This window comes from Mesoplodon bidens (genome assembly GCF_964165515.1).
Source record: "Mesoplodon bidens genome assembly, chromosome: 19".
Taxonomy (NCBI): domain Eukaryota; kingdom Metazoa; phylum Chordata; class Mammalia; order Artiodactyla; family Ziphiidae; genus Mesoplodon; species Mesoplodon bidens.
The window spans coordinates 46,240,188-46,265,946 of NC_138179.1; the positions used below are offsets into that span (position 1 = coordinate 46,240,188).

General features: G+C 42.3%; 1 protein-coding gene across 1 annotated transcript in view; it reads left to right on the forward strand.

Moving 5' to 3' along the window:
- Positions 1-25,759, forward strand: part of TEX2 (testis expressed 2) — a 110,823-nt gene that overhangs the window by 31,503 nt on the left and 53,561 nt on the right. The window contains exon 2 of the mRNA XM_081219114.1: positions 16,982-18,644. Coding sequence (XP_081075240.1) covers positions 17,007-18,644 — 1,638 coding nt within the window. The 5' untranslated portion in view covers positions 16,982-17,006. The remainder of the gene's footprint in view (positions 1-16,981; positions 18,645-25,759) is intronic.

A 25,759-nucleotide genomic window follows, 5' to 3' on the forward strand; every position in this document is an offset into this window, starting at 1 on the left:
GCAGGGAGTTGTGTCCCTGGGGGGCTCTGCAGGGCACTGTAGAAGTGAGGGCGGTGGGAATGTGTAGCTGGTGTGGTGTGAATCCACGAGAGGGTGAAGCCAAGAGGTTGTGCTTGGAGGGATGTTGGTGCAGAGTAAGAACGAAGGAAGCGTTGGGGTAGAGAGCCGGTCCTTATCACAGCCAGGGCAGAGGCAGCCCTCTTGTAGAGTCTGGCGGAAGTCGGATGGACAAATGTCATCTCTTGCCATGGCACTTGCAAGTGCTGATAATTTGCGTCTCATTCTTAGCTGACTCAGCCCACACCTTTCCACCTATAACTAGAGGTAAAGGATGTTTCTACAGCTGGGCTAAGCAAGACAAGTCCAGAAGGTCTAGAAGTGTTTGTTAAGTGGGATGAACTGTTACAATATTATTAGAAAAATATTTTGACTTAATTGCCTTAGGCACATTAGTTCAAGTGTACTCTGTTTCCTTTGCTTGACTTGAGCACTTGCCAAGAATAGCTCTGGTGCAGAATGGAAAAGTAGGACTCTAAGTAGGACTCACAGAATTATAGAATTTAGAGCTTTCTGGAAAATTCCTTGAAGACAGTGGGGGACCCCCTCCCCCATTACAATGAAAGAACCCAAGGTTAGGAGAGGTGAAGGGGGTGAGCCCTGTCACTGGCATCTGAGGGTCTTGGTCCTCCTTGGAGCTCCTGCCCCTGCTACCTCATGGCTTCCCTTGGTTTGTGTTTTCAGTGACTGATTCCACTACCAACTGAACAGTTGTCAAAATCTCACACTTGGGTGGGACTTTGGGGCCGGGTCATATCACGGGGCTGCTCTCCAGGTCCTTCCCTGTCACAATCCTCAGTGGTGGTGGAGTGGGATGGGGGAAATCTCACCCATGGGACCTGTGGGCAAGTGGTTCTCTTCAGAGGGAACCACAGTGTGGACAGATGGCCATCTGGGACCTCTGCCAGGAGCCCGGTATCTCTAGGCCTTCTTGCAGGCGTTGAACGTGGCCTTGGGTTTCTTGCCTCCTTCCCTTTACTCATGCTCTGTCCTTCACTTGGAATGTACTCTCCACCCTGGGTCTCTGCAGTCAGCTTGTCAAATCTCCAAGGGCCAGCACACACACCGCCTCTGGGAAGCCCTCCTTCATGCCCCCTCTCTCACCTCTTCCCCATCACTTCCTTTCTCTCACTCCCACTGTTCTGCCCTACACACACTTACACACATAGACTTCTCCAACTTGATTTTTTAAAAATTGTCTTCTTTGGACCTCAGATTCCTTACCTGTAAATAAAATTCTGACATTAAGTATACATTTAATCAGATTTTACTGCCCTATATCAAGGTTAAGTCTACTGATGCATATATGAAAAGTATTGTTTCTCACTGAAAAAGAAAGCCTATTCTTTTCTTTAAGTTCTCAGAGAATTTTTTCAATTTATGAAGAATTAATCCAAAATACTTTTTGCACAGGAGAAGCTGAATGGTTAATAGATATGAGTGGATTCAGATATGTAAACTAGGTTTTCTAGTTTACTAGTATGATTTGGAGGGGGAAAAGTTCAAATACTTTACTATTTATTATAGCTAGAAAATATGATTGTCCATATCAAGTCAGTTTTTCCAAAGTTAAAAGTTTGATTCTTGTATAGGGAACAGAGAACGTTATGTGTGTTACATATGTTATTGTCAGTGTTTTCTAAAATGATTTCAGAGAGTAATGCTTTTAGGCTGATAGAATGAGGAAGGCTTCCTCAGGAAGTAAAAACCCAGCAACTACAAAGAAAAAGATTGAGAGATTCAACACCTAAAAATATAAAACTTTGTATGTTTAAAAAAAAAACCCATAATGGTAAAAAGTCAGAGATGGGGAAAAATATTTTCAGCACATACAGTAGACAAACTGTTGATTATCCATGATACATAAAGTGAATAAGAAAATCCCTTGGGCAAGAAACATGAGTGGCCAGTTAATACAAGAGAAACAGATGGGGGAAAAAACATGAAATGATATCAAAGTATTGAGATGCCTTTTTCCCAACCATCAGATGGACAATAATTAAAAATAATGTTCATTCTTGACAAGGGTTCAAGGTGGGCGCTTTATAAAAGACTTGCTCTGTACACAAGATCTATATAGAAAGCTTTTCAAGGCAGCATTTTTTCTAGTTTGAAAACTGGAAAAAACTCAAATTTTTATCAATAAAAGAATGATTAAGTGGATGATGGTATATCTGTACTAGGTAGAAAAAGTGTGTATGCCTGTAGATATGTATGTATTGGCATAGGAAGGGGTCCAGAAAATAATAAGTGAAAAACAAACAGGAAAGCAATATGCATAGTATGATTACATTTAAGACTAAAAACAAAAACAGCTTTGTGTGTTTGTGTGTATTTATAAATGCATACAGAAGGACAGAGGATACATCCTAAACAGTTGATTTTGGGCAGAGCAGGAGAAATTTTCACTTTTCCTCTCCATACATCTGTTTTTGAAATTTTTTACAATGAGCTTGAAATTGTGTGTTTTTTTTTAATTGAAGTGAAAATTTATATATGCTTATCCAACCCTGTAATTCCACTTCTAAAAATAATTACTAAGGAAATAATAAGAGAGACAGTCAAAGGTTATGAATAGCATCATAATGTATTACAGCATTGTTTGTAATAGCAAAAAATTCCTAGTATCCTGTGTTGAAATGGTTACATTATAGAATATTCATTTTATAAAGCTATTTAAAGTCATGTGTGAATCTTTGCTGACTTGAGGAAGTACTTACAAGTACAGTTAACATTTAGTAAATGCTTGCTCTGTACCAGGGACCATGCTCAGTGCTTTACCTAAATTGTTTTATTTAATCTTCTGAACCGTCTTTTGCCATTCCCATTTTACAGATGGAGAAAGGGAGGCTTGGTTAGGGTAAGTAATTTGCCTGAGGGTCAGACTCCCACCAGGTTGGTAGAACTGAAGCCAAAGGCCTTGCTGATACCCAGATGCTGGATTACTTCACTGTGTTATCTTGAGTATAAAAACAGATGACAACATACATACGGTGTGACTTATTTTATAAAAATGAATCTTTCTGTGTCTTAGTTTTCTCATGGGTAAGGTGTGGGTACAATTTGATATTCTGAGGATAATTATTTTATTTTTAAAATTGACATACACTTACATGTAATTATTTCCCCCAGATTACAGAAGTATTTGGAAATACCTAATTAGTAGAATTTGGAAATACCTAAAAAGTAGAAAATAAAAATGACTGATAAGCCTGTTATATGGAGAAAACTAGCATTAATACCCCCCAGCCCTTTTTGCCTGGTGTGTGTATAGGTATGAACATTATCGAGGTACTTAATAGTTACTGCAGAATTGGTTTCAGAAGAGTTTTTGCTAATTATGTGCCAACATAAGAGAGGGTTTGTCTGCAATAGAGGGTTTGTCTCCACATGCCCTTGACAGCATCACATGTTATATTTTAATGATGGAATTTGATGACCAATATTGTCTCATTGATTTGTTTCGTAATTCTTTGTTGTATTTAGTCAGTTGAGCTCTTTTGTTTGTTATTGGCCATTTGAACTTTTGGGTGAATTGCCTGTTCATGTACTTGGGAAGTATCTATGGAAGATGTCTTCCTAAAGTTGACCATTGAAGACCTTAAGCAAGACTATTAGAAAGTCCTTATAAGTGGAAGTTTCACTCTGCCTATTGGAATACGTTTTTCTTACAGGGATGAATTGGTGGTCTGTGGTTAAAACTTGACTTCCTAACCATTTGGAATTTGACTTTAAAGTTTGACTTTAAGGGACTTTCCTGGCAGTCCAGTGGTTAAGACTCTGCATTTCCACTGCAGGGGGCTCAGGTTCGATGCCTAGTCGGGGAGCTAACATCCTGAATGCCTCATGGCATGGCCAAAAAAACATTAAAAAAATAAAGGAAGTTTGACTTTAAAATTTAAGGAGTGATTGGTGAAATGTACACAGGCCCTCTCTTATGCAACTTCCTGAGAGTCTATAATTCTTTCAAAATAAAGTTTAAAAAAATTCAAGGAGTAGTAAAACTTTGGCTTCCTCCTGTAACTGAGTTTGACAACTCTGACTGGAAGGGCTGGTGGGAGGTGGGAGGGGGCAATATATGACAACAGACCCAAAGCCAAACAGTGGTTAGGAAACTGCTTTGTTGCTGATGTTGTTTTTAATTTGGAAATAATCTCAAAAACTTTAAAATTGTTGTGGGAATTCCCTGGCAGTCCAGGGGTTAGGACTCCACACTTTCACTAGGGCCTCAGTTCAATGCCTGGTTAGGGAAGTAAAATCCTGCAAGCCAAGCAGCATGGCAATCAATCAATCAATCAATCAATCAATCAATGGTTGCAAAAATGAAAACTGAATAAGGAACACCATTTACTCTTTCTCAGATTCACCCCTTGTTAACCTTTGACCCCATGAGCTTTTGAAATGTGCTATTTTGTGACCCCAGCCACTACCCTCTGCTCATCCTCCTTCTGGATTTTCAGCACGACAGTCTCCCAGGTAACAGGTACTCACTCACCTGAACAAAACTGTTTACACCCAGGTTTCAAACTTCTCAAGAACCTACAGTGGTTCTGTTTCCTAAGATTTAAATATAAATCCAGACACTTAGCCTTCAGAGTCTTTGAACAATTGATTCCCTGCCTCTAAACCCCAATATTAATCTTCCTCCCATGCTCCCCCAGTACAGCCCTTCAGCTGTAGCTAACCTAATCTTTAACGACTCTTCTGTCTTGAGTGCCTCGTTTCCATCTCAGTGCCTTTCCTCGCACTGATATTTCATGTCCGCCATATTATTTTGTTCACGTTTCTTCCTCGTAAGTCACATACATGACTTTTCTGCTTAAAAAAAAATTTCCCAGACTTCTTTACTCTATAAGCACCATCTGATTTGGGCATACCTGTCCTGAGTTTTCATTACTTTAGGGTTGTTTTGTTTTGTTTTGAACTTTCATATAGATGTCATCATACGACATCCATCTGTTGTCTCCTTGAGACCCCCCACCCTGGCCCCCCGTGGATGGCATCAGCGTTACCTTTTATAAACCTCCGTAGGCCTCGTGTGGTTGTGCTGAAGGTATGACCTGGTTTTGAATGAGTTACTGTGAACTGTATTTGGATTTCATTACTGGAACCATCGATTATTATAGAAATCTATAAAGCAAAATTCTAATCATGTTGATGCTTTTGAACACCTTTTTCCTTCAGGGATGTGGCCCTCTTCCCAGGTGGGCCTTCCTCATGGCAGGTAAAAGGCCATGCAGTGGCTGCAGAGGGTGAAGCTGTTGTGTACTAGTAGTATAAACCTTTTCTTGTTTTCCTGGGCTGGAAGAGACTTTGAGCGGGGGTCTGGGAACCTAATAACTAATGGGAAAGGAGTTCCGAGTTTCTACCAGTCAAGGTCCAAGTACCTTGGGAGGCTTGTCTGTGCTGGTAGTAGAGTACTTTCTTTTCTTTTTCTTTTCTCTTTGTAAATGAAACTAAGCCTAGCACTAGCTCATTATTTACAACGTCAATATTGATTTTTGTTTGTGAGGTGGAGTATTAACAGATTAGAATGGCTGCTGGCAATTCTCACATGCTTCATTGACTTTAAATGAATCAAGGGATGGCTACTAAGATGTACTTGAGATTTTTAGGCTAAATCAGAACTTCCTACTATGGTTGTTTCCGACCAGATTCACCGTTTCCTCTGCAGCATCAAGGTGGAAAAAAATGAGCCTTGAGGCCCTTCTCTACTTTTCATAAAACCAAATGCTATTAAAAACTGCACAGATAAGAGGTGTTACGACATCCTCTGCAATACAATGCGGCTTGACTCTTTTCCGCTGCCAAGAGATGTTTTTGAATTAAGACTATTGACCGACACAGCCCATGCTAGCAGACGGTGCCCATACATCATATGTCCAAGTGCAAGCTTGTTCAGAGACAGCAAATATCTAACGGGCCAAATCTTACAAAGATGAAGAGTTTTCACAGTGATTTTGAAGGAGTAGGGACGCTCCTGAGAAATGAGGCGTGTTCCTTCCAAACCAGGCTTGCCTCTTAAGGTGCAGTATTCCTGTGCTTTCTACATCTGGAGACACGTTTAATTTTCAGTCAAAGTTGCTTGCTTCCCCCCTCTTTTTCCTTCCTTCAGCACTTCCTCTAATCTAGTATATGCGTTAGAGATTAATAATAATCATGTTGATAATAATAATGATAAGGGCCACATTACTATTTGTTCTAATGTGGAAGGACCAAGAGGAGGAGTTGCTGATAAATGAGTGGCCTGAAAGGAGCTCTTTTCTCTTTTTATGTCTCTGTAGGACCCCGAGATTGAATTGTTTCAAATACAGCTAGAGGTAGCAAGGGCAGTTATTATTAGAAAATTAGTCCAAAAAACTCACAGAAAACAAACCTATCAGATTCAGAGAGGTTATTATATCTGAGCTAATAAATGCCAACATTGAGTCTTGAAATAGCTCTTCATTTTTTTTCCCTCCCCACATGAATCTTTAGTAAAAGGCAAAATATTCATTCGATTATGAAGAGAAGCACGAGTATGGATAGCTCTTCATTTTTCATGGTACAGTCTGATTTATTGTTGATTGGTTTTTCATGGACTAATTAATGATGATAACCTTTTTGAGTGACTAGAAATAAAATAAATTTCATGGATGTTTGGTATTCTAACCCTGACTCCACTGAGGTTGATAGGTTCGTGGAGTTCATGATAGGGAGGGAAGTTGGCTACTGGCTTCCTGTTGAGGCGTTTTGTTTTTTATGAGTTCAGATTAGATGGGAGCCATTGATTTGTTCCTTATTTTTAGACTGGATAGAATAGAATCCTTCATCAATGCTGGGGAGAGAAACCCTTATTAGAGGCTTTCTCTCTCTTTTTTTTTTCCACTTTCAAATTATTTGATTTATTCACTTAGGACTAGGTGATATCTGAGCTTCCCTTTCCATTGGAATATTCTGTGATTGAGTTTTGTTTATTTATTTATTTTCTTACTTAAAAAATTTTTTTTAAATTGGAGTATAATTGCTTTACAATGTTGTGTTAGTTTCTGCCGTACAATGAAGTGAATCGGCTATATGTATACATATATCCCCTCCCTCTTGGACCACCCCCCCATCCCACCCATCTAGGTCATCACAGAGCACCGAGCTGAGCTCCCTATGCTATACAGCAGGTTCCCACTAGCTATTTATTTTACACATGGTAGTATATTTATCTCAAACCTAATCTCCCAGTTTGTCCCACCTTCCCCTCCTGTGTCCACCTGTCCATTCTCTACGTCTGTGTCTCTATTCCTGCTCCTGCCCTGCAAATAGGTTCTTCTGTACCATTTTTCTAGATTACACACATATGTGTTAATATACAATATTTGTTTTTCTCTTTCTGACTTCACTCTGTATTATAGACTCTAGGTCCATCCACCTCACTACAAATAACTCAGTTTCATTTCTTTTTATGGCTGAGTAATATTCCATTGTATATATGTGGCACATCTTCTTCATCCATTCATCTGTCGATGGATACTTAGTCCACGTCCTGGCTGTTGTAAATAGTGCTGCAATGAACACTGTGTTACATGACTCTTTTTGAATTATGGTTTTCTCGGGATATATGCCCAGTAGTGGGATTGCTGGGTTGTATGGTAGATTTATTTTTAGTTCTTTAAGGAACCTCCATACTGTTCTCCATAGTGGCTGTATCAGTTTATATTCCCACCAACAGTGCAAGAGGGTTCCCTTTTCTCCACACCCTCTCCAGCATTTATTATTATTGATGATGGCCATTCTGACTGGTGTGAGGTGATACCTCACTGTAGTTTTGATTTGCATTTCTCTAATAGTGATGTTGAGCACCTTTTCATGTGCCTCTTGGCCATCTGTATGTCTTTGTTGGTGAAATGTCTGTTTAGGTCTTCTGCCTATTTTTTAATTGGGTTGTTTGTTTTTTTGATGTTGAGCTCCATGAGCTGTTCGTATATTTTGGAGATTAATCCTTTGTCTGTTGCTTTGTTTACAAATATTTCCTCCCATTCTGAGGGTTGTCTTTTCGTCTTTATGGTTTCCTTTGCTGTGCAAAAGCTTTTAAGTTTAATTAGGTCCCAGTTGTTTATTTTTGTTTTTATTTTCATTACTCTGAAGAGGTGGGTCAAAAAAGATCTTTCTGTGGTTTATGTCAAAGAGTGTTTTTCCTGGGCTTCCCTGGTGGCGCAGTGGTTGAGAGTACGCCTGCCGATGCAGGGGACACGGGTTCATGCCCCGGTCTGGGAAGATCCCACATGCCGCGGAGCGGCTGGGCCCGTGGGCCACGGCCACTGAGCCTGCGCATCCGGAGCCTGTGCTCCGCAACGGGAGAGGCCACAACAGTGAGAGGCCCGCGTATCGCAAAAAAAAAAAAAAAAAAAAAAGAGTGTTTTTCCTATGTTTTCCTCTAAGAGTTTTATAGTGTCCAGTCTTACATTTAGGTCTTTAATCCATTTGGAGTTTATTTTTGTGTATGGTGTTAGGTAGTGTTCTAATTTCATTCTTTTACATGTAGCTGTCCAGTTTTCCCAGCAGACATCTTATTGAAGAGCCTGTCTTTCTCCATTGTATATCCTTGCCTCCTTTGTCATAAATTAGGTGACCATATGTGCGTGGGTTTATCTCTGGGCTTTCTGTCCTGTACCATTGATCTATATTTCTGTTTTTGTGCCAGTACCATACTGTCTTGATTACTGTAGCTTTGTAGTATAGTTTGAAGTCGGGGAGCCTGATTCCTCCAGCTCCATTTTTCTTTCTCTAGATTTCTTTGGCAATTCGGGGTCTTTTGTGTTTCCATACAAATTGTAAAATTTTTTGTTCTAATTCTGTGAAGAATGCCGTTGGTAGTTTGATAGGGATTGCATTGAATCTGTAGATTGCTTTGGGTAGTATAGTCATTTTCACAATATTGATTCTTCCAATCCAAGAACTTGGTATATTTTTCCATCTGTTTATGTCATCTTTGATTTCTTTCATCGCTGTTTTATAGTTTTCTGAGTACAAGCCTTTTGCCTCCTTAGGTGGGGTTATTCCTAGATATTTTATTCTTTTTGTTGTGATGGTAAATCTGATTGTTTCCTTAATTTCTCTTTCTGATTTTTCGTTGTTAGTGTATAGGAATGCCAGAGATTTCTGTGCATTAATTTTGTATCCTGCAACCTTACCAAATTCATTGATTAGTTCTAGTAGTTTTCTGGTGGCATATTTAGGTTTTTCTGCAAACAGTGACAGTTTTACTTCTTCTTTTCCAATTTGTATTCCTTTTATTTCTTTTTCTTCTCTGATTGCCGTGGCTAGGACTTCCAAAACTATGTTGAACAATAGTAGTGAGAGTGGACATCCGTGTCTTGTTCCTGATCTTAGTGGAAGTGCTTTCAGTTTTTCACCATTGAGAGTGATGTTTGGTGTGGGTTTGTCATATATGGCCTTTATTATGTTGAGATAGGTTCACTCTGTGCCCATTTACTGGAGAGTTTTTATCATAAATAGGTGTTGAGTTTTGTCAAAAGCTTTTTCTGCATCTACTGAGATGATCATATGGTTTTCATTCCTTAATTTGTTAATATGGTGTATCACGTTGATTGATTTGTGTATATTGAAGAATCCTTGCATTCCTGGGATAAATCCCACTTGTTCATCATGTATGATCTTTTTAATGTGTTGTTGGATTCTGTTTGCTAGTATTTTGTTGAGCATTTTTGCATCTATGTTCATCAGTGATGTTGGTCTGTGATTTTCTTTTTTTGTGATATCTTTGTCTGGTTTTGGTATCAGAGTGATGGTAGCCTCATAGAACGAATTTGGGAGTGTTCCTCCCTCTGCAATTTTTTTGGAAGAGTTTGAGAAGGATAGGTGTTAGCTCTTCTCTAAATGTTTGATAGAATTCACCTGTGAAGCCATCTGGTCTTGGACTTTTGTTTGCTGGAAAAATTTTTTTTCTTCTTTTTTTTGCGGTACGCAGGCCTCTCACTGCTGTGGCCTCTCCCGTTGCAGAGCACAGGCTCTGGACGCGCAGGCTCAGCGGCCATGGCTCATGGGCCCAGCCGCTCCACGGCATGTGGGATCCTCCCAGACCGGGGCACGAACCCGTGTCCCCTGCATCGGCAGGTGGACTCTCAACCACTGTGCCACCAGGGAAGTCCCTGCTGGAAAATTTTTAATTACAGTTTCAATTTCATTACTTGTGATAGGTCTGTTTATATTTTCTAATTCTTCCTGGTTGAGTCTTGGAAAATTGTACCTTTCCAAGAATTTGTCCATTTCTTCATGGTTGTCCATTTTATTGGCATATTGTTATTTGTAGTAGTCTCTTATAATCCTTTATATTTCTGTGGTGTCGGTTGTGATTCCTCCTTTTTCATTTCTAATTTTATTGATTTGCATCCTCTCCCTTTTTTCTTGATGAGTCTGGCTAAAGGTTTATCAATTTTGTTTATCTTCTCAAAGAACCAACTTTTAATTTTATTGATCTTTGTTACTGTTTTCTTCGTTTCTATTTCATTTATTTCTGCTCTGATCTTTATGATTTTTTTCCCTTCTACTGACTTTGGGTTTTCTTTGTTCTTCTTTCTCTGGTTGCTTTAGGTGTGAGGTTAGATTGTTTATTTGAGATTTTTCTTGTTTCTTGAGGTGAGATTGAATTGCTATAAACTTCCCCCTTAGAGCTGCCTTTGTTGTGTCCCATAGGTTTTGGGTTGTTGTGTTTTTGTTGTCATTTGTTTCTAGCTATTTTTTGATTTCCTCTTCCTTATTAGAGGCTTTCTCAATCTTAATGAGAGCTATGAACATCTTTACAAGGCATAGTAACTTTAATGGAGAGTTATAGTGAAGACTTTCATCAAGACCCATCTCCAGAACTGTTTGAGATATGCTGCTTCCTTGAAACATAACTGACTGAGGCTAAGGTTTGGAGAGAGTTTGGCTCTAAATAGCTTCCCCCCACCCCCCAAAAGTATGGGAGCGTAAATGAATACATTTGCATTTACAGTATTGTCTTAGAATATGACCACATGGTGCTATAAACACTAAACAACAGTGTGAGCTTTTTGAATAGAATTGTTTTAGTCATCATGATAAGTAGTTCAAAATATTACATTATTTCATTCTCAAGTTTTGAATGGTGAAAATTTTTTTTTTGTGGTACGCGGGCCTCTCACTGTTGTGGCCTCTCCCTTTGCGGAGCACAGGCTCTGGACGCACAGGCTCAGCGGCCATGGCTCACGGGCCCAGCCGCTCCGTGGCATGTGGGATCTTCCCGGACCGGGGCACAAACCCGTGTCCCCTGCATCGGCAGGGGGACTCTTAACCACTGCGCCACCAGGGAAGCCCGTGAAAAATTTTTTTAATCTTATTTTTAATTAAGGTAAAGTATACATAACATAAAATTTACCATCCTGTTTTTAAGCATGCAACTCAGTAGTGTTAAGTATATTCACATTGTTCTGCAACCGATCTACAGACCTTTTTTATCATACAAAACTCTATCTCCATTAAAAAACAACTCCCTATTTTCTACTACCCCCAGCCCCTGGTAACTGCCATCCTACTTTCTGTTTATTTGAATTTGACTACTTTAGCTAGCTCACATAAGTGGAATCATACAGTATTCATTTTTTTGTGTGACTGGCTTACTTCACTTAGCTTAATGTCCTCGAAGCTCTCAGGTCTAAGTGAGGGCTGTTTTGCTTCTGGTTCATCTACTACCAGGTAGATAGATGTAGCCCTTTGGCATTCCATCTCATTGTGGAACAGTCTCCAGTTAACGGCTCCACCTCAGCCAGCCCTGAACTTTGATTTCTGCTCAGGAGATCGACAAAATGAAGGTTCCAATTTGCCAGAATCATCCAGTGTTTTGAGGTCAAGAGCGGCTTCTGTAGGGCTTATCCCTCTGGGGTTCTTAATTCCTTTTGGCCTGGTGGTTCCTTACTCAGTTGTTGAAGCTTCAGTGCTTTTCAGATTTTTAAAAAAATATGGATTTCATTGTTAGTTGTTTTCAGCAGAGTGGTGGACCTGATGATGGAGCCTGTATTCCCAGACACCAGACCTCTGGCTTCAGTTTGTCAACGTTGCCTCTGCCACCCCCATGCATTCTGAGGCTGGACGGGGTTAATCTTTAGCACCACTTTGCTCATGACCAAATCAGACTTTTTTTTTTTTTTTGCGGCACGTGGGCCTCTAACTGTTGTGGCCTCTACCGTTGTGGAGCACAGGCTCTGGACGCGCAGGCTCAGCGGCCATGGCGCACGGGCCCAGCCACTCCACGGCACGTGGGATCTTCCCGGACCGGGGCACGAACCCATGTTCCCTGCATCGGCAGGCGGACTCTCAACCACTGCGCCACCAGGGAAGCCCCAAATCAGACTTCTGTTTAAACATATCTCTGGCAGAAAATCATCCTATATGACAATGTGAGCTATAGGCCCTCCCCTCACAAGACTCAAAATCAGTGTTAAAACCCACGGTCTTGTGCTGGTGGCTTTGGAAGAAGGAGACCTGCTGGGTGAGAAATGACCTTTTTTGACATTTCAATTCCTGAGGGCCTCAGATAAGGTTGTCCCTTTTTTTTTTTTTGAGCCTGGTTATAATTGAATTGAGATAGCAAAGGGCAGGAGGCTACTTTTTTATGATGCTAGCTTGACAGATGGATAACGAATTCTTATTTCCCAATCCTGCTAATCACATGCTAGCTGTCGAGAACTGAGCTTTTAGTTCCTGGTAGAGCTGTTCATGCCAGAGCACGGAAGGCAGGTACCAAGGCCAGGACAAGCAATCATAATGAGTGTCCATGACATTCTTGAGGAGGCAGATTGCTGTGGTGGCAAAGACATCAGGACATGAGTGTCAAAAGCCTGTGTCTTGGGCTTCCCTGGTGGCACAGTGGTTGAGAGTCCGCCTGCCAATGCAGGGGACACGGGTTCGTGCCCCGGTCCGGGAAGATCCCACATGCCGCGGAGCAGCTGGGCCCGTGAGCCATGGCCGCTGAGCCTGCGCGTCAGGAGCCTGTGCTCCGCAACGGTAGAGGCCACAGCAGTGAGAGGCCCGCGTACCGCAAAAAAAAAAAGCCCGTGTCTAACCGTCTCCCTGTCCCCTCCTCATTCAGTGCTGTGTCCTTGGACCAACCACGTAAAGTTCCTGGACAACAGTCAGGTGCTTTTCCTCTTGATCTTGGCTGTCCTGCAGTGCTGTGACTGTGGGATGGTCGGTTTTACAGGCCCCAGCCGCCAGCCATTGAAGGATGGAGAGGAGGAGGCTTGGAGGACTCCCCAGGAGGAGGAAGGAGTGGCCACTTGATGGTTTGTCTAGAACCCAAACCAGGGACTCGAGTTCCAGGACACACAGTTATCCAGCAGTTTGGGTCCTAGAAGCAGTCTTTGTTTATCTGGTCTAACCCCCTCATTTGCAGATAAGCAAACAGAGCCCTAAGATTTTCTTATATTTAAAAAGTAGTAGTGCTGCTCTAGCCTCACATGGCATGTTTTAGTACAAAACTAGTGAGGTGGAGCTAGACTTTGGTCAGCATGGATTTGAGGGTGGTTACTCTAAACCTCTGAAGCCACTGCCTGAGCCCTGGAGAAAGACATTAGCCGTGGTGAGCCAGACTACGTACTCCAGCTGTTTGCCTGGCACCTAGCTCTATGGGGCCCAGCTCAGGCCCAATTGGCTGACACAGACCTCTGCGGTCAGGCCACTCAAGATGGCTGTTCTCTTGCTCTCTGTACATCCCCAGCCCGACCTGCGCCTGCTTCACACACACTCTACTCACATGACTGACCTTCCTGCATGCTTGCCCCAGGCCCCAGTTAGTGATTGTTCTTATGAAAAGGGCGGTGAGGGGCACGCCCCACTGCTAGTTTCCCTGGTAACCAATGAGCAAACCTGACATAAGTTCCCCCTATAACTGGCTGTCTCCCGTTCCCTCTGTGAGTGAAGACTGCTGCCATGTCCTGCCCACCGTCCACCACCCAGGTGGGGTGTCGCTTCAGAACCTTGCTTCAGATAGATAAGCTTCCCCATCGTTAAACCATTGATGTCTCCGTAGCTGCCTCCAGGGTCTTTCTTCTGTCTTGAAGCGGGGTGAGCACAGGGCTGTAGGCCTGCAGGGTGCAGCCCAACAAGACCTGAAGACAGTCTAGTCAGAGATCAGCAGAGGTCCCTTTAACCGGCAAGCCAGGGGGCCCGACTATGTGTTGGAGGTTTGGGCAGATCGGCCCCTGATGGCCCTTCCTGGGCAGGTGCCAGCACACTGTTCTCCAGGACCCAGGCTGCTGAGACCACAGGCTCCTGGACACACTGCTGTTTGGCCCTGTGGCCCTGGACTGGGCCTGACTCTGCCTGTGGACCCCCAGGCCATCCCACCCTCAACTATAAAAGAGCCTCTCCACTCTTGCCTTGCTCCTCAGAGGACCGACTCACACTGTTCAGCCCCCCAGTCATGCTCTCTGTATGTGCACCTGTGCCCACAGTCACTTTTACTACCAGTGACGCAGCCTCAGAGCAGCAGAGCCTTTCAGATCATCCTTAATGTTATTAAAGCAATTTAAATAAAGCTGATTTTTCAGCCTATTGAGGATTATCAAATACCAGACTTTTAAAATTACCTCTGTAATTTTCTTTTAAAATTACCCTTATAAAAGCAGGTGACAGTAAAATGAAATATGTGTGTTGCGCTTGGTATTCTTCTTCTCACTAAGCCAACAAACCTGTTGGCTTTGAGATAACAGGGAAGGATTGTCCTGGACCCGAGGCTGTGTCTTTCTAGCTTGCCGCCAGCTCCTGGATTTAAACTGCTTTGTCTGATTAATAGAGATCATTCCCTTTTCTTGGATCCAATGGGGATAGGAGAGCCTGAGGGTCATGAATGAGCTTGGGCAAAACTCTGTTGAAAAATTTTTATGAAAGTAATTTCTCTCAAGTGTTGATACTGAAAATGTGTTGTTTCAGATGTGTCCTTGTTGTGACTGGGCCCTTGAACTGTAATTCTTGTCATCGCTGGGTTATTTCCTGTTTCTAGGAAATAGTTTTTCTTGCCCACCCGCCCCAGGTCCCCCCCCCCCACCATCCCCTCAACACACACACAGGTTTACCTTTTCTCTTGTTGGTAGTATCAGTTGCTAGCATTTTGAACATGAGTATTTGGTGGAAGACTTAACTATAGGAGTTTTTCAAATTAAAGAAACAAGCAAGGGACTTCCCTGGTGGTCCAGTGGCTAAGACTCTGCACTCCCAATGCAGGGGGCCCAGGTTCGAGCCCTGGTCAGGGAACTAGGTCCCACATGCCGCAACTAAAGATCCCACATGCTGCTACGAAGATCCTGCGTGCCACAACTAAGACCCGGCACAGCCAAATAAATAAATAAATTTAAAAAGAAAAGAAAAAAAAGAAACAAGCAAGCAACATAATGTTGATTGTCTATGGCAGACTACTTGTGTGAGTATATCAGATTGGGTTGTGTACCATCACCTGTAAACATAAACGTAGGGCTTTAGATTTGGAAAGGACTCTTGGTGCCTCATTTAACAGATGAAGATTCTGAGACCCGTAGAGGTCTTGGCTTGTTCAAGGTCCCACAGAATCAGCTGGAAAAGGAGCAAGTATCAGAAGCCCTATTTCCTGGTCCCAAGGCTGCTCTTTCCTCTCTCGCATGATGCCTCTCTTGTACTGGTGGTCTCCCCCGGCTCTCCAATACCCACCCTCCATCCTGGACAGGGAGAATAGACCCATGTGTCAGGACACACCATGCCTGTGCTCATCTTCATGCCTTTGTCCCTTCTTTCTAATCACACCCATTTAGCCACAACCTACCCCTCAGTTTAAAAGAGCGAGCGGGTGTCCTACCGTCCACCCTGCTCTCACCCTCCTCAGAATGCCTGAAGGTCACTCCTCAAGTGCGTTTTAGCTCCTTTGATGGGGTTTCAGATTGTGTTCATTTCCCTCTTGTAGGACCTGTCATGATGCCTTGTTCCCAATAAATGGGCCATAAGTGAATAGGGGGAGATGTAATGCACTGGGTGTCACAGGGTGCGCTTGGCTTCTTTTGTTTTTCTGCCCAGCTTTTCAGGTGTGTTTTCTCTCCAGCAACTAAGCTCCTGAAGGGCAGAAAGCATAGCCTCCATGTCTCTCGCCCTAGCTCTTAGCAGAGTTCTCAGTTGGTGGTGGGTTGCAGCATTGAGACTTCATTTTCCTGCCCTTTGATTCTTGGATTCAGTTTAAAATACAAGTTTGCTTTATCTTGAAGCCTCAGAAAATGGCCATGTCTTCATGGCTGCCTAAATACTCTGGCCTTAGGGTACCTACCATTTGGGGAATAAAGAAGCCGACAGATCACAGCAGTTAGTTTGCAGATTTCCCTTACCACCCTTGGATACTTTGCTCCATATATGCAGTGGCAAGATATATGAGAATTGGTGGGAGACGCAAAAGAATTGTTAGGATTGCTGTGAAAATTGCAATGAAAGCAGTAACCCTCCAGAATTAGCTTTTTATAGCTGGAAAACCACTGGTGAAATTTTTATTCCAAGATCCTCAAAATCGCCAGGATGCTGCATTTTATCCTGTTGGACTTCTGAAGTAATACTGGTAGCAACTGTTGTGCAGGTCTTTCAAGCCTTGCAATATAGAATTCCTGATAGAAATGAGCCAGTTAAGAGGGAGGAAACGATGAGTTAGATGTTGTGAAGGAAAACAGATTGTACGGGGTTTATAACACTTGTTTGTAGTTTGCTCATAAAAGAGAATGCCTAACTGGAATTTATCTGATGAAAAGTAAACCATTAAACCTGCTCAAGTAAAAACAGTGGCCATCTGCCAAGTAAAAGCATAATCACCATTTAGAAGTGAGCTTCATCTGCATTCCTGTCCACACACGACAGCGTGTCCCGTGGAGAAACCGCTTTCTGACTTCTGGTTTTCTCGCTGTTTTCACAGAGCCTGAGCCCTTGTGAAGCCGGCGATGACAAGTCTGAATGGTCGCCATGCCGAAAAAACCATTGACATGCCAAAACCGTCAGCCCCCAGAGTACACGTGCAGAGGTCCGTGTCCCGAGACACTATCGCCATCCACTTCTTGGCATCCGGGGAGGAGGAGGAGGAAGAGGAGGAGGAGTTCAGGGAGTACCTGGAGGAGGGGCTGGACGACCAAAGCATTGTAACGGGGCTCGAAGCCAAGGAAGACCTCTATCTTGAGCCCCGTGGTGGCCATGACCCCTCTGGCCCTGGCGCCCAGCTCATCCTGGCAGATGGACTGTCCGTGTCCCCTGCCATCTTGCCCGTCTCTGAGAACACTGCAAAGCTGCTGGAGCCCCCTCCTGCAGCAGCACAAGTATTAAGCACGGTGCCATTGGCTCTGTCCCCGGGCTCGTCTTCGTCGGGGCCCTTAGCTAGCTCTCCCAACGTGTCGTCCCTTTCTGAGCAGAAAACCAGTTCTTCCTCCCCGCTGTCCTCACCTTCCAGGTCTCCCATCCTCCCATCCAGTGCCTCGTCCTCCACCCTTTCCAGCGCAAAGCCCTTCATGAGCCTCGTGAAGTCCCTGTCGACCGAGGTGGAGCCAAAAGAATCCCCCCATCCCCCACGGCACCGGCACTTGATGAAGACGTTAGTCAAGTCTCTGTCCACCGACACCTCCAGGCAGGAATCAGATAACGTGTCGTACAAGCCACCCGACTCCAAGCTGAATTTGCACCTGTTCAAGCAGTTCACGCAGCCACGAAACACAGGTGGAGATTCCAAAACTGCACCCTCTTCCCCTCTGACGTCGCCTTCCGATACACGCTCCTTTTTTAAAGTGCCCGAAATGGAGGCGAAAATCGAAGACACTAAGCGACGCCTTTCCGAAGTCATATATGACCCTTTTCAGCTTTTTAGTAAAATTATAGGGGAAGAAAGTGGCAGCCATAGGCCCAAAGCCTTATCTTCAAGTGCTTCAGAGCTCTCCAATCTGTCCAGCCTGAACGGTCACTTGGAAAGCAATAACAACTACAGCATCAAGGAGGAGGAGTGTGACTCCGAGGGAGAGGGCTTGGGGAGCGACCCCAGCGTCCCCGGGAGTGACCATCCCCAGTCCTCCGAGGACCCCGCGAGAGAGGCACAACCGAAGAGTTCTCAGGGGAGCAGTCTGAAGGAGGTAGGCCTGAAGACCAGCTCTCTGGTTCTTGAGAGATGCTCTCTGTCTGCCTTGGTGAGCAAAGAAGATGAAGAGTTTTGCGAACTGTACACTGAGGACTTTGATTTGGAAGCGGAAGGAGACAGTAAAGTTGAGAGGCTCTCAGAAGTCCCTCTCAAGCCAGAGGTGCTGGCGGACGATGGCACGGCTCTGGACAGTGACCACGAGGTGGACTCGGCCATGCAGCACCCCGAATTGCCCGTGAAGATGCTGGGCTTCTTTGTCATGTGTGTCTATGCGTACCTCATCCTCCCCCTCCCCCAGTACATGAGTGGACTCTTTCTGGGCATTGGCCTTGGATTCATGACTGCAGTTTGCGTGATTTGGTTTTTTACACCACCAAGTGCTCCTAAATATCACAGATTACATAAAAATCTACAACACTGGAACCCGAGGTCTCTGGATATCAAAGAACCTGAGATACTGAAGGTAAGCCTCTCCGCAGTAGCCGGCTGGGATCCAGCCTCATTTTAGATCTGACTTTATTCTTTTAGTTCATTGTCACAGGTTTTTGCCCAAGCAGTGTTTTTAAGACTTTGGGATCTGTTCATTCTCCAGGCACCCAAGAGACTTGTTTGGTAAACCTCATTCTAGTTCAGGTTTTGCCAGTTCACCATGTGGTTTTTCAAGGCTCTCCATGGCTCTGGAGAGTAGCGTTTCCATCCAGTTTCCATTCCGGTCTCTCTCTGTAAATTTGCCAGGGATTTGCTACTTGCTCAGGATTCGTTATAGCTGAGTCTGTTAGGATTAAATATTCTTGAGACCTCGGAGCAGGGTTAAATACTCCTGGAATGCAAGAGAAGGGACGGAGGAAGAGAAGGCAGACTAACGTCAGGGGTGGGCCACTGCTGGCACTACTCTTTGCTCTGTGCACAGTGGGGTCTGGGCTCGAGAAGGAGGCATCACCTTCCCGTGCACGTCAGATCTCAGGATTCGGGCCTCCTGAGGGGCGCCCGAGGCAAACCACTAGGGTGCAGAAAGAAACTACTAGAACTTCCATTTTGTTTATTTCTGCATATTTAAAAAGTTTCTGGTTGTTGTGTGTTTCACAGTATATACCATATAGAAGTACAGCTGTAGCTTGTATAGGTCATAAGTCATAGGCACATACACACTTCTTTGTATATATATTTTTTAATTTTGGTAAAATACACCTAACAGAATTTACCATCTTAACCATTTTTAAGTGTACAGTTCAGCGGTACTATATTTAATATTCATTCACATTGTTGTACAGCCATCACTACCATCCAGCTTGTAAAACTGAAACTCTAAACCCATTAAACAATAACTCCCTATTTTCCGCTCTGCCTAGCTCCTGGTAACCACCGTTTTATTTTCTGTTTTTTTTTTTATTTTGAATACTCGAAGTATGTCATATTAGTGGAATCACACAGTATTTGTCTTTTTGTGACTGTCTTGTTTCACTTGGAATAATGTCCACAAGGTTCTTACCTGTTGTAGCATATTGCAGAATTTTGTTCCTTTTTAAAGGCTGAATAATATTCCATTGTATGTCTATACTTACTACATTTTGCTTGTCCATTCATCTGTTGGTGGACACTGGGTTGTTTCCGCATTTTTGCTATTGTGAGTAATGCTGCTATGAACGTGGGTGTATAAATAGGTTTTCAAGACCCTGCTTTCAATTCTTCGGGGTATGTACCCAGAAGTGAAATTGATGGATCATATGGTAATTTAATTTTGATATTTTGAGGAACTGCCATACTATTTTCCACCGTGGATGTACCATTTTACATTCCCACCAATAGTGTACGAGGATTCCAGTTTCTCCACATCCTTACCAACACTTGTTATTTTCTGTTTTTTTGATAATTTTTTTATAATTCAAAGCTTGTTTGGTTTCTCTGTTAATAGGTTTGTCCTCCTCTCTGTCTAAATGAGTGCTCAAAAAATGGCACCATGATCTCTATTTATTACAACACAAAAACGAAAACAAAAACCCCACAACAAAACAAGGGGAAGAACTCTCAGGGTCCAAAATACTGTTTGTCTTGTTTTGTTTTTTAATTTCATAACCTTTTTTCCTTATTTAAAAAAAAAGCACTATCAATGTTTAAAAAAACCACAGAAAACCCAAAGGAAATAGATATTCTTTATCACACTAGTGGGAAGGAATTATAGTTAATATATAATATATACATATATGTACATATATATTTGGTATATATCCTTGTTTTTTCCTACATTTCTGCATGTATGAGTACATATATCACACACATTCACACTCATGCACTCTTTTTGTTTTGATTTAATGGGATCATATACAGGCGTATCTCAGAGATATTGCAGGTTTGGTTCCAGAGCACCACAATAAAGCAAAATATTGCAGTAAGGGAGTCACACGAATTTTTGGTTTCCCAGTGCATATAAAAGTTATGTTTACACTATACTGTCCTCTGTTAAGTGTGCAATAGCATTCTGTCTAAAAAAACAGTATATATATCTTAATTTAAAAATACTTCATTGCTACACAATATTATAAATAAACTATACTTCAATAAAATAAATTTTTTAAAAAAGTTATTGCTAAAAAATGTTAACCATCACTTGACAATGCCGGGTTGCTACAGACCTTCAATTTGCAAGAAATACAACATCAATGAAGCTTAGTAAAGTGAAACACAATAAAATGAGGTATGCCTGTGTTTTGCAGTTCAATTTTTTTTTTTCCCTTTCACATGGCAATATGTTATGAGACTGTTTCTTTTTTAAGAGAAGCTGGTGCTGAATCTTGAGGCTATGGCACACTTAAGCTTAGCATTAATATAAGAAGTGGAGCAAAAGTGACTCATTATGCATGGTTGCTAAACTTTTTTGATAGGGTGGTGCCGTGACTACCTGAATTACATGCCCTCTAAGAAAGTTAGCGCTAACTTTAGCAAAGAAAAATGGTACTTATATTAACTCAGTGCCTAATGACTGACTGCAGTATTCAGTTTAAACTAGTTTGAGCTCTTAATTGTCTTGGGAAGATTTTACTTTTAATCCAGTCAATCTTTAATGCTGAGTCCAGTTTACTAAGTAATCTACTGATTAATCAGGAACTTACTACCTACACAGAGGATGACAAAGTTATAGCACAGTGTGGTTGTTTTGATCTGGTCATTGAAACAGTAAAGGCAGCACTACGATGCTGAGCACCAACAGAGGGCTGAGCGTTGGGTATATTATCTCATTTAATCCTCATCACAGCCCTTTTCAGTTAAGTTGTGTGCTCATGAGGACATGAAGGCACAGAGAAGGAAGTTACTTGCCCAAGGTCACGTAGCTAGTGAATAGGGGAGCCATGCAGGACTGACTCTTTTTCCTTCCTCTCTTTCTTTCTTTCTTTTTCTTTCTTTCTTTTCTTTAAGGAAGGTGTTTCGCCCTTGATGCCTGGGATAAATGTTTTTTTGTTTGTTTCTTTTTTTTAATAAATTTATTTATCTTTGGCTGGTTTGGGTCTTCGTTGCTGCACGTGGGCTTTTCCCTACTCGCGGCAAGTGGGGGGCTGCTCTTCATTGTGGTACGTAGGCTTCTCATTGCGGTGGCTTCTCTTGTTGTGGAGCATGGGGTCTAGGCGCATGGGCTTCAGTAGTTGTGGCATGCGGGCTCAGTAGTTGTGGCTCACGGGCTCTAGAGCACAGGTTCAGTAGTTGTGGCGCACGGGCTTAGTTGCTCCACGGCATTTGGGATCTTCCCGGACGAGGGCTCGAACCCATGTCTCCTGCATTGGCAGGCGGATTCTTAACCACTGCACCATCAGGGAAGTCCCGGGCCTTGGTTTCTGTATAAAACGGTTCTGTGAACCTGTTTCTGGGGGGAGTTGAAAGAGTCACTTTTTGAATATGGCTTGATTCCAGGGATTTGTCAGCTGGTTTGAGTTATTTTCTGTGCATCTGATGCTATTTAGTTGGTTTTTTATAAGGGTTATGATGCAATTCTTGAGGGCAGGTATGGAAAAAAAATTTAAACATTCACTGATATAGGAGGCTGTAAAACCTCACTCTGTGATAAAACTCTCTAGTACAGAGGCCTAGCCTCTTGATCCTGCATACTTCCTGCCCTAAGTAGACTACATCTGGAAGCCCATAAACCAGTCAGGCGGGGAGCTTGGTGCTCGGGACTGTTTTAGGAGACCATGTGGTTTTAAACCTCTGAACCATATAAGTTCTCATCGATGGGCCCAGGCAGTCCTTGCAGCCTGGACTGAGAGTCTGGTTCCTTTATTGGCTTCATAAACAATTCAAGAAGCGTTGCAGGTTTTGTTTTTTTTTTGTTTTTTTTTTGATGTGCCTTCACATGACAAGGAAAGGGGGGAGAAAAGTAAAGCTTTTCTGTACTTTATCCAGGTGATTTTATTATTCCATCCATACTGCAGACATTTGTGTTTACAAATGACACTGCAGCAGTGATGAGTGTGTGGGCTGGTGAGCCAAAAAGACTACTTCGCAGCCAAGTAGTAACTCTTCTCAAAGACTGCTGTGGGGGTGGTTAGGCCTCATGGTATCCTACCACTTCCCCACTAACCCCACCAATCAGCAGCTCTACTGTCTGGAATAGAAGCTGTCAAAGCCTCTGTGAGGCCAAAGAGCTGTCACAAAGTCCACAGAATAACTCTCAGAACCTTCTCCAAAGCCTGCTTGTTCTTAATGATGGGAATTCATAGCTAATACGAAGCAGCAATTAGGAGAAAGATGTTGCCGCCTGCATTCATAATGTGACATGTGAATGCATGAAAGCGGGGGGAAGACCAGAATGTTAGGAGAAGCTAATGGGACTTACAGCATGGGGGTCTGGGTAAGTTAGCTCCTGGCAGGGCCTTGTGTGTGCCACTGAGTCCAAGGGCGGCATTGTGAGCAACACCCCTAGGTGGTAACCTTCCGGGGGTTTTACTTTGGGTGACTAGCTAGATACCCTGAACTAGGGACCCTGGGAAAGAATGGGAGAATGAGGCATTTAGAGTCAGCATATTGCACTTGGGATGTTTGCCTTGCTGAGTGTTCTTAAGCAAGTTGGATGCTCTTTCTTTTCCAAGAATGTACTTGTCACATGACCAGGAGTATACAGTCAGTCTCCCTATCCTCAGGTTCCCTGTCCCCGTACTCAACCAGCTGTGGATGAAAAATATTTGGAAAAAAATTCCAGAAAGTTTCAAAAAGCAAAACTTGAATTTGCTACATGCTGGCAACTATTTGCATAGCGTTTACATTGTATTTACAACCATTTACATAGCATTTACACTGTCTTAGGTGTTATAAGTAATCTAGACATGATTTAAAGTATATGGGGTGGGGGCACTTCGCTGGTCCAGTGGGTAGACTGCATGCTGTCAATGCAGGGGGCCCGGGTTTGCTCCCTAGTTGGGGAACTAGATCCCACATGCATGCTGCAACTAAGCCCGCATGCTGCAACGAAGATCCCGCATGCCGCAACTAAGGCCCAGTGCAGCCAAAATAAATAAATAAATAAATATTTAAAAAATAATAAAGTATATGGGGGAAGGGTGTGCATAGGTTATATGCAAATACTACACCATTTTATATGAGGGACTTGAGCATCTGTGGATTTTGGTATCTGGGGGGGTCTTGGAACCAGACCCCCTTGGATGCTGAGGCATGATTGTATTTAATTCAGTGCCGTTCCTGCACACTAAGTTTCCACATGTCTATAATGAGAAGCTTCCTGAAGATTTCAAAAGGTTCTTGGGTTTATGTTTGAGTGTATGACATGTAATTTTGAGTTATATTCATGAGTAAATTCTTTATCTCAGACTTATAAACCACCTGCAGAACACAGCAGTAGGGTGTTGGTTTCAGGAGTGATGATGTGTCTCTTTTTGAAAGATATGGCCTAGAAGGTTGACTAATATTACATTTACACCATTGCAAAACTAACAAATTAATTTTGGAGAACCTTTTTTCCTTAGGTCATGTCATATTTAGATATTTAATAAGAAGGATAGGTTTTTTATAATAATTGCATTCTCTAAATACAGGCTGTGGTTTTGACATATAAAAGAATACTTTTTAGGGAGAACATTATCAATTTTGAGAAGAAATTCTAACTTGTAAATTTAGTCTCAGTTTCATGCAATTCTTTCTTTTCAGAAATCAGAGTGAGCAAACTTTAAGGCAAAAACAGCCTCATTACATATAGCCAAAAGAGACTCACTGCATACAGCCAAAAAAGGTTGCTCTTTTTTGGTCTCTTATAATCCTTAATACAATGAGTACAAGAAATAAAAAAAAGTATTTCTTTCCACGTTGTACTTAACTCAAAATATCCTGCCCCTCTAATGGGTCACTTAAGTTTCTGTGTTTGGCATTTATAATCATGGCTATTTCCCAGTGCCCCTTGTTGCTTAGGGGAGTTTGTTGGGTGAGGTGTTTCAGTGCAGACACTCTCACTTGCAGGCAGGTACCCCATGTTTTGAGTTGGTTGGAGAAGCAACTGTGGGGAAAATGCTTCCTGAATTACACAGGAACAATGGTAAGGATGTCAGGCGGCCCCAGCATGATTTTTTTTCATCTTTAATTTTTTAATGTTTTATTGTAGGGAATTTCAAGTATACACAAAAGTAGAGAGAAAAGTATAATGAATCCCCATGTATCCAATACCCAGCTTCAACAATTATCAACATTTTGCCAGTTTTCCTCTTAACCTATTAACTTATGGCATGGCTGAACCATAATTCTGGTCCACCTATAGGTAACTGCAGTTTGTAGCATCATTTCCTTGGGAAAATGCATCGTGAATTGCAGCTAGCTATTGGAGGACCATCCTTTCTGGTTTTGTTCCAGGTGTCATCTATGGAGTGAAGAGAGAGGCTGTGAGCACTGTGGGTCTGAGATTTCTCAAATCATGTTTTTTTTGAAAAGTAAGGTATTAATCATGAAAAAATATCAATGCTATATACCTTTTCGCTTCTAAATTTTATATGTAACGTATAAAGAAGATACAAAATCCATCGAAGATTGTTCTTATTGTGCAATAATTAGCCTTTAGTTTGCCATCCCCCCAAAGACAAGGAGATTGTAAGCAAGATGGCCCCAGGGCATGAGCATGTTGTTGTGCTGATGCCCCAGCGACTCTTGTGAACTCTCTGATTCATTCTGTTTCTCCTTTCAGTGATCTCCAAAATGGGTTGCTGAAGGCAAGATCCAAGAAGAAAATATTAAAGTTTCTTTTTGTGTATATTTTTACTCTTTTTATCTATAAGAACGTAAATAAGCCTTGCTAATATTTAACATACAGATGACCATATGTTGACCTTTGGTCAAAATCCGTGGAAATTATCAAGAAGACTGTTTGAAATACGGATTTACATCCATTATCATTAACAGTGAGCCTCACCCTAGGTATATATATTGAGCCTTGATGTGTCAGCTGAAGATAGTACAAAGCTGTCAGAAAGCCATAACTAAAAGTTAGTGAAAAGGCTAATTATTTCATTTTTTGCTCTTTATTTCTATTTTTTAATTATTATAAAAGCTGTATTATATTAGAACATGTATATAATTTATAAGTAAATGTCTACA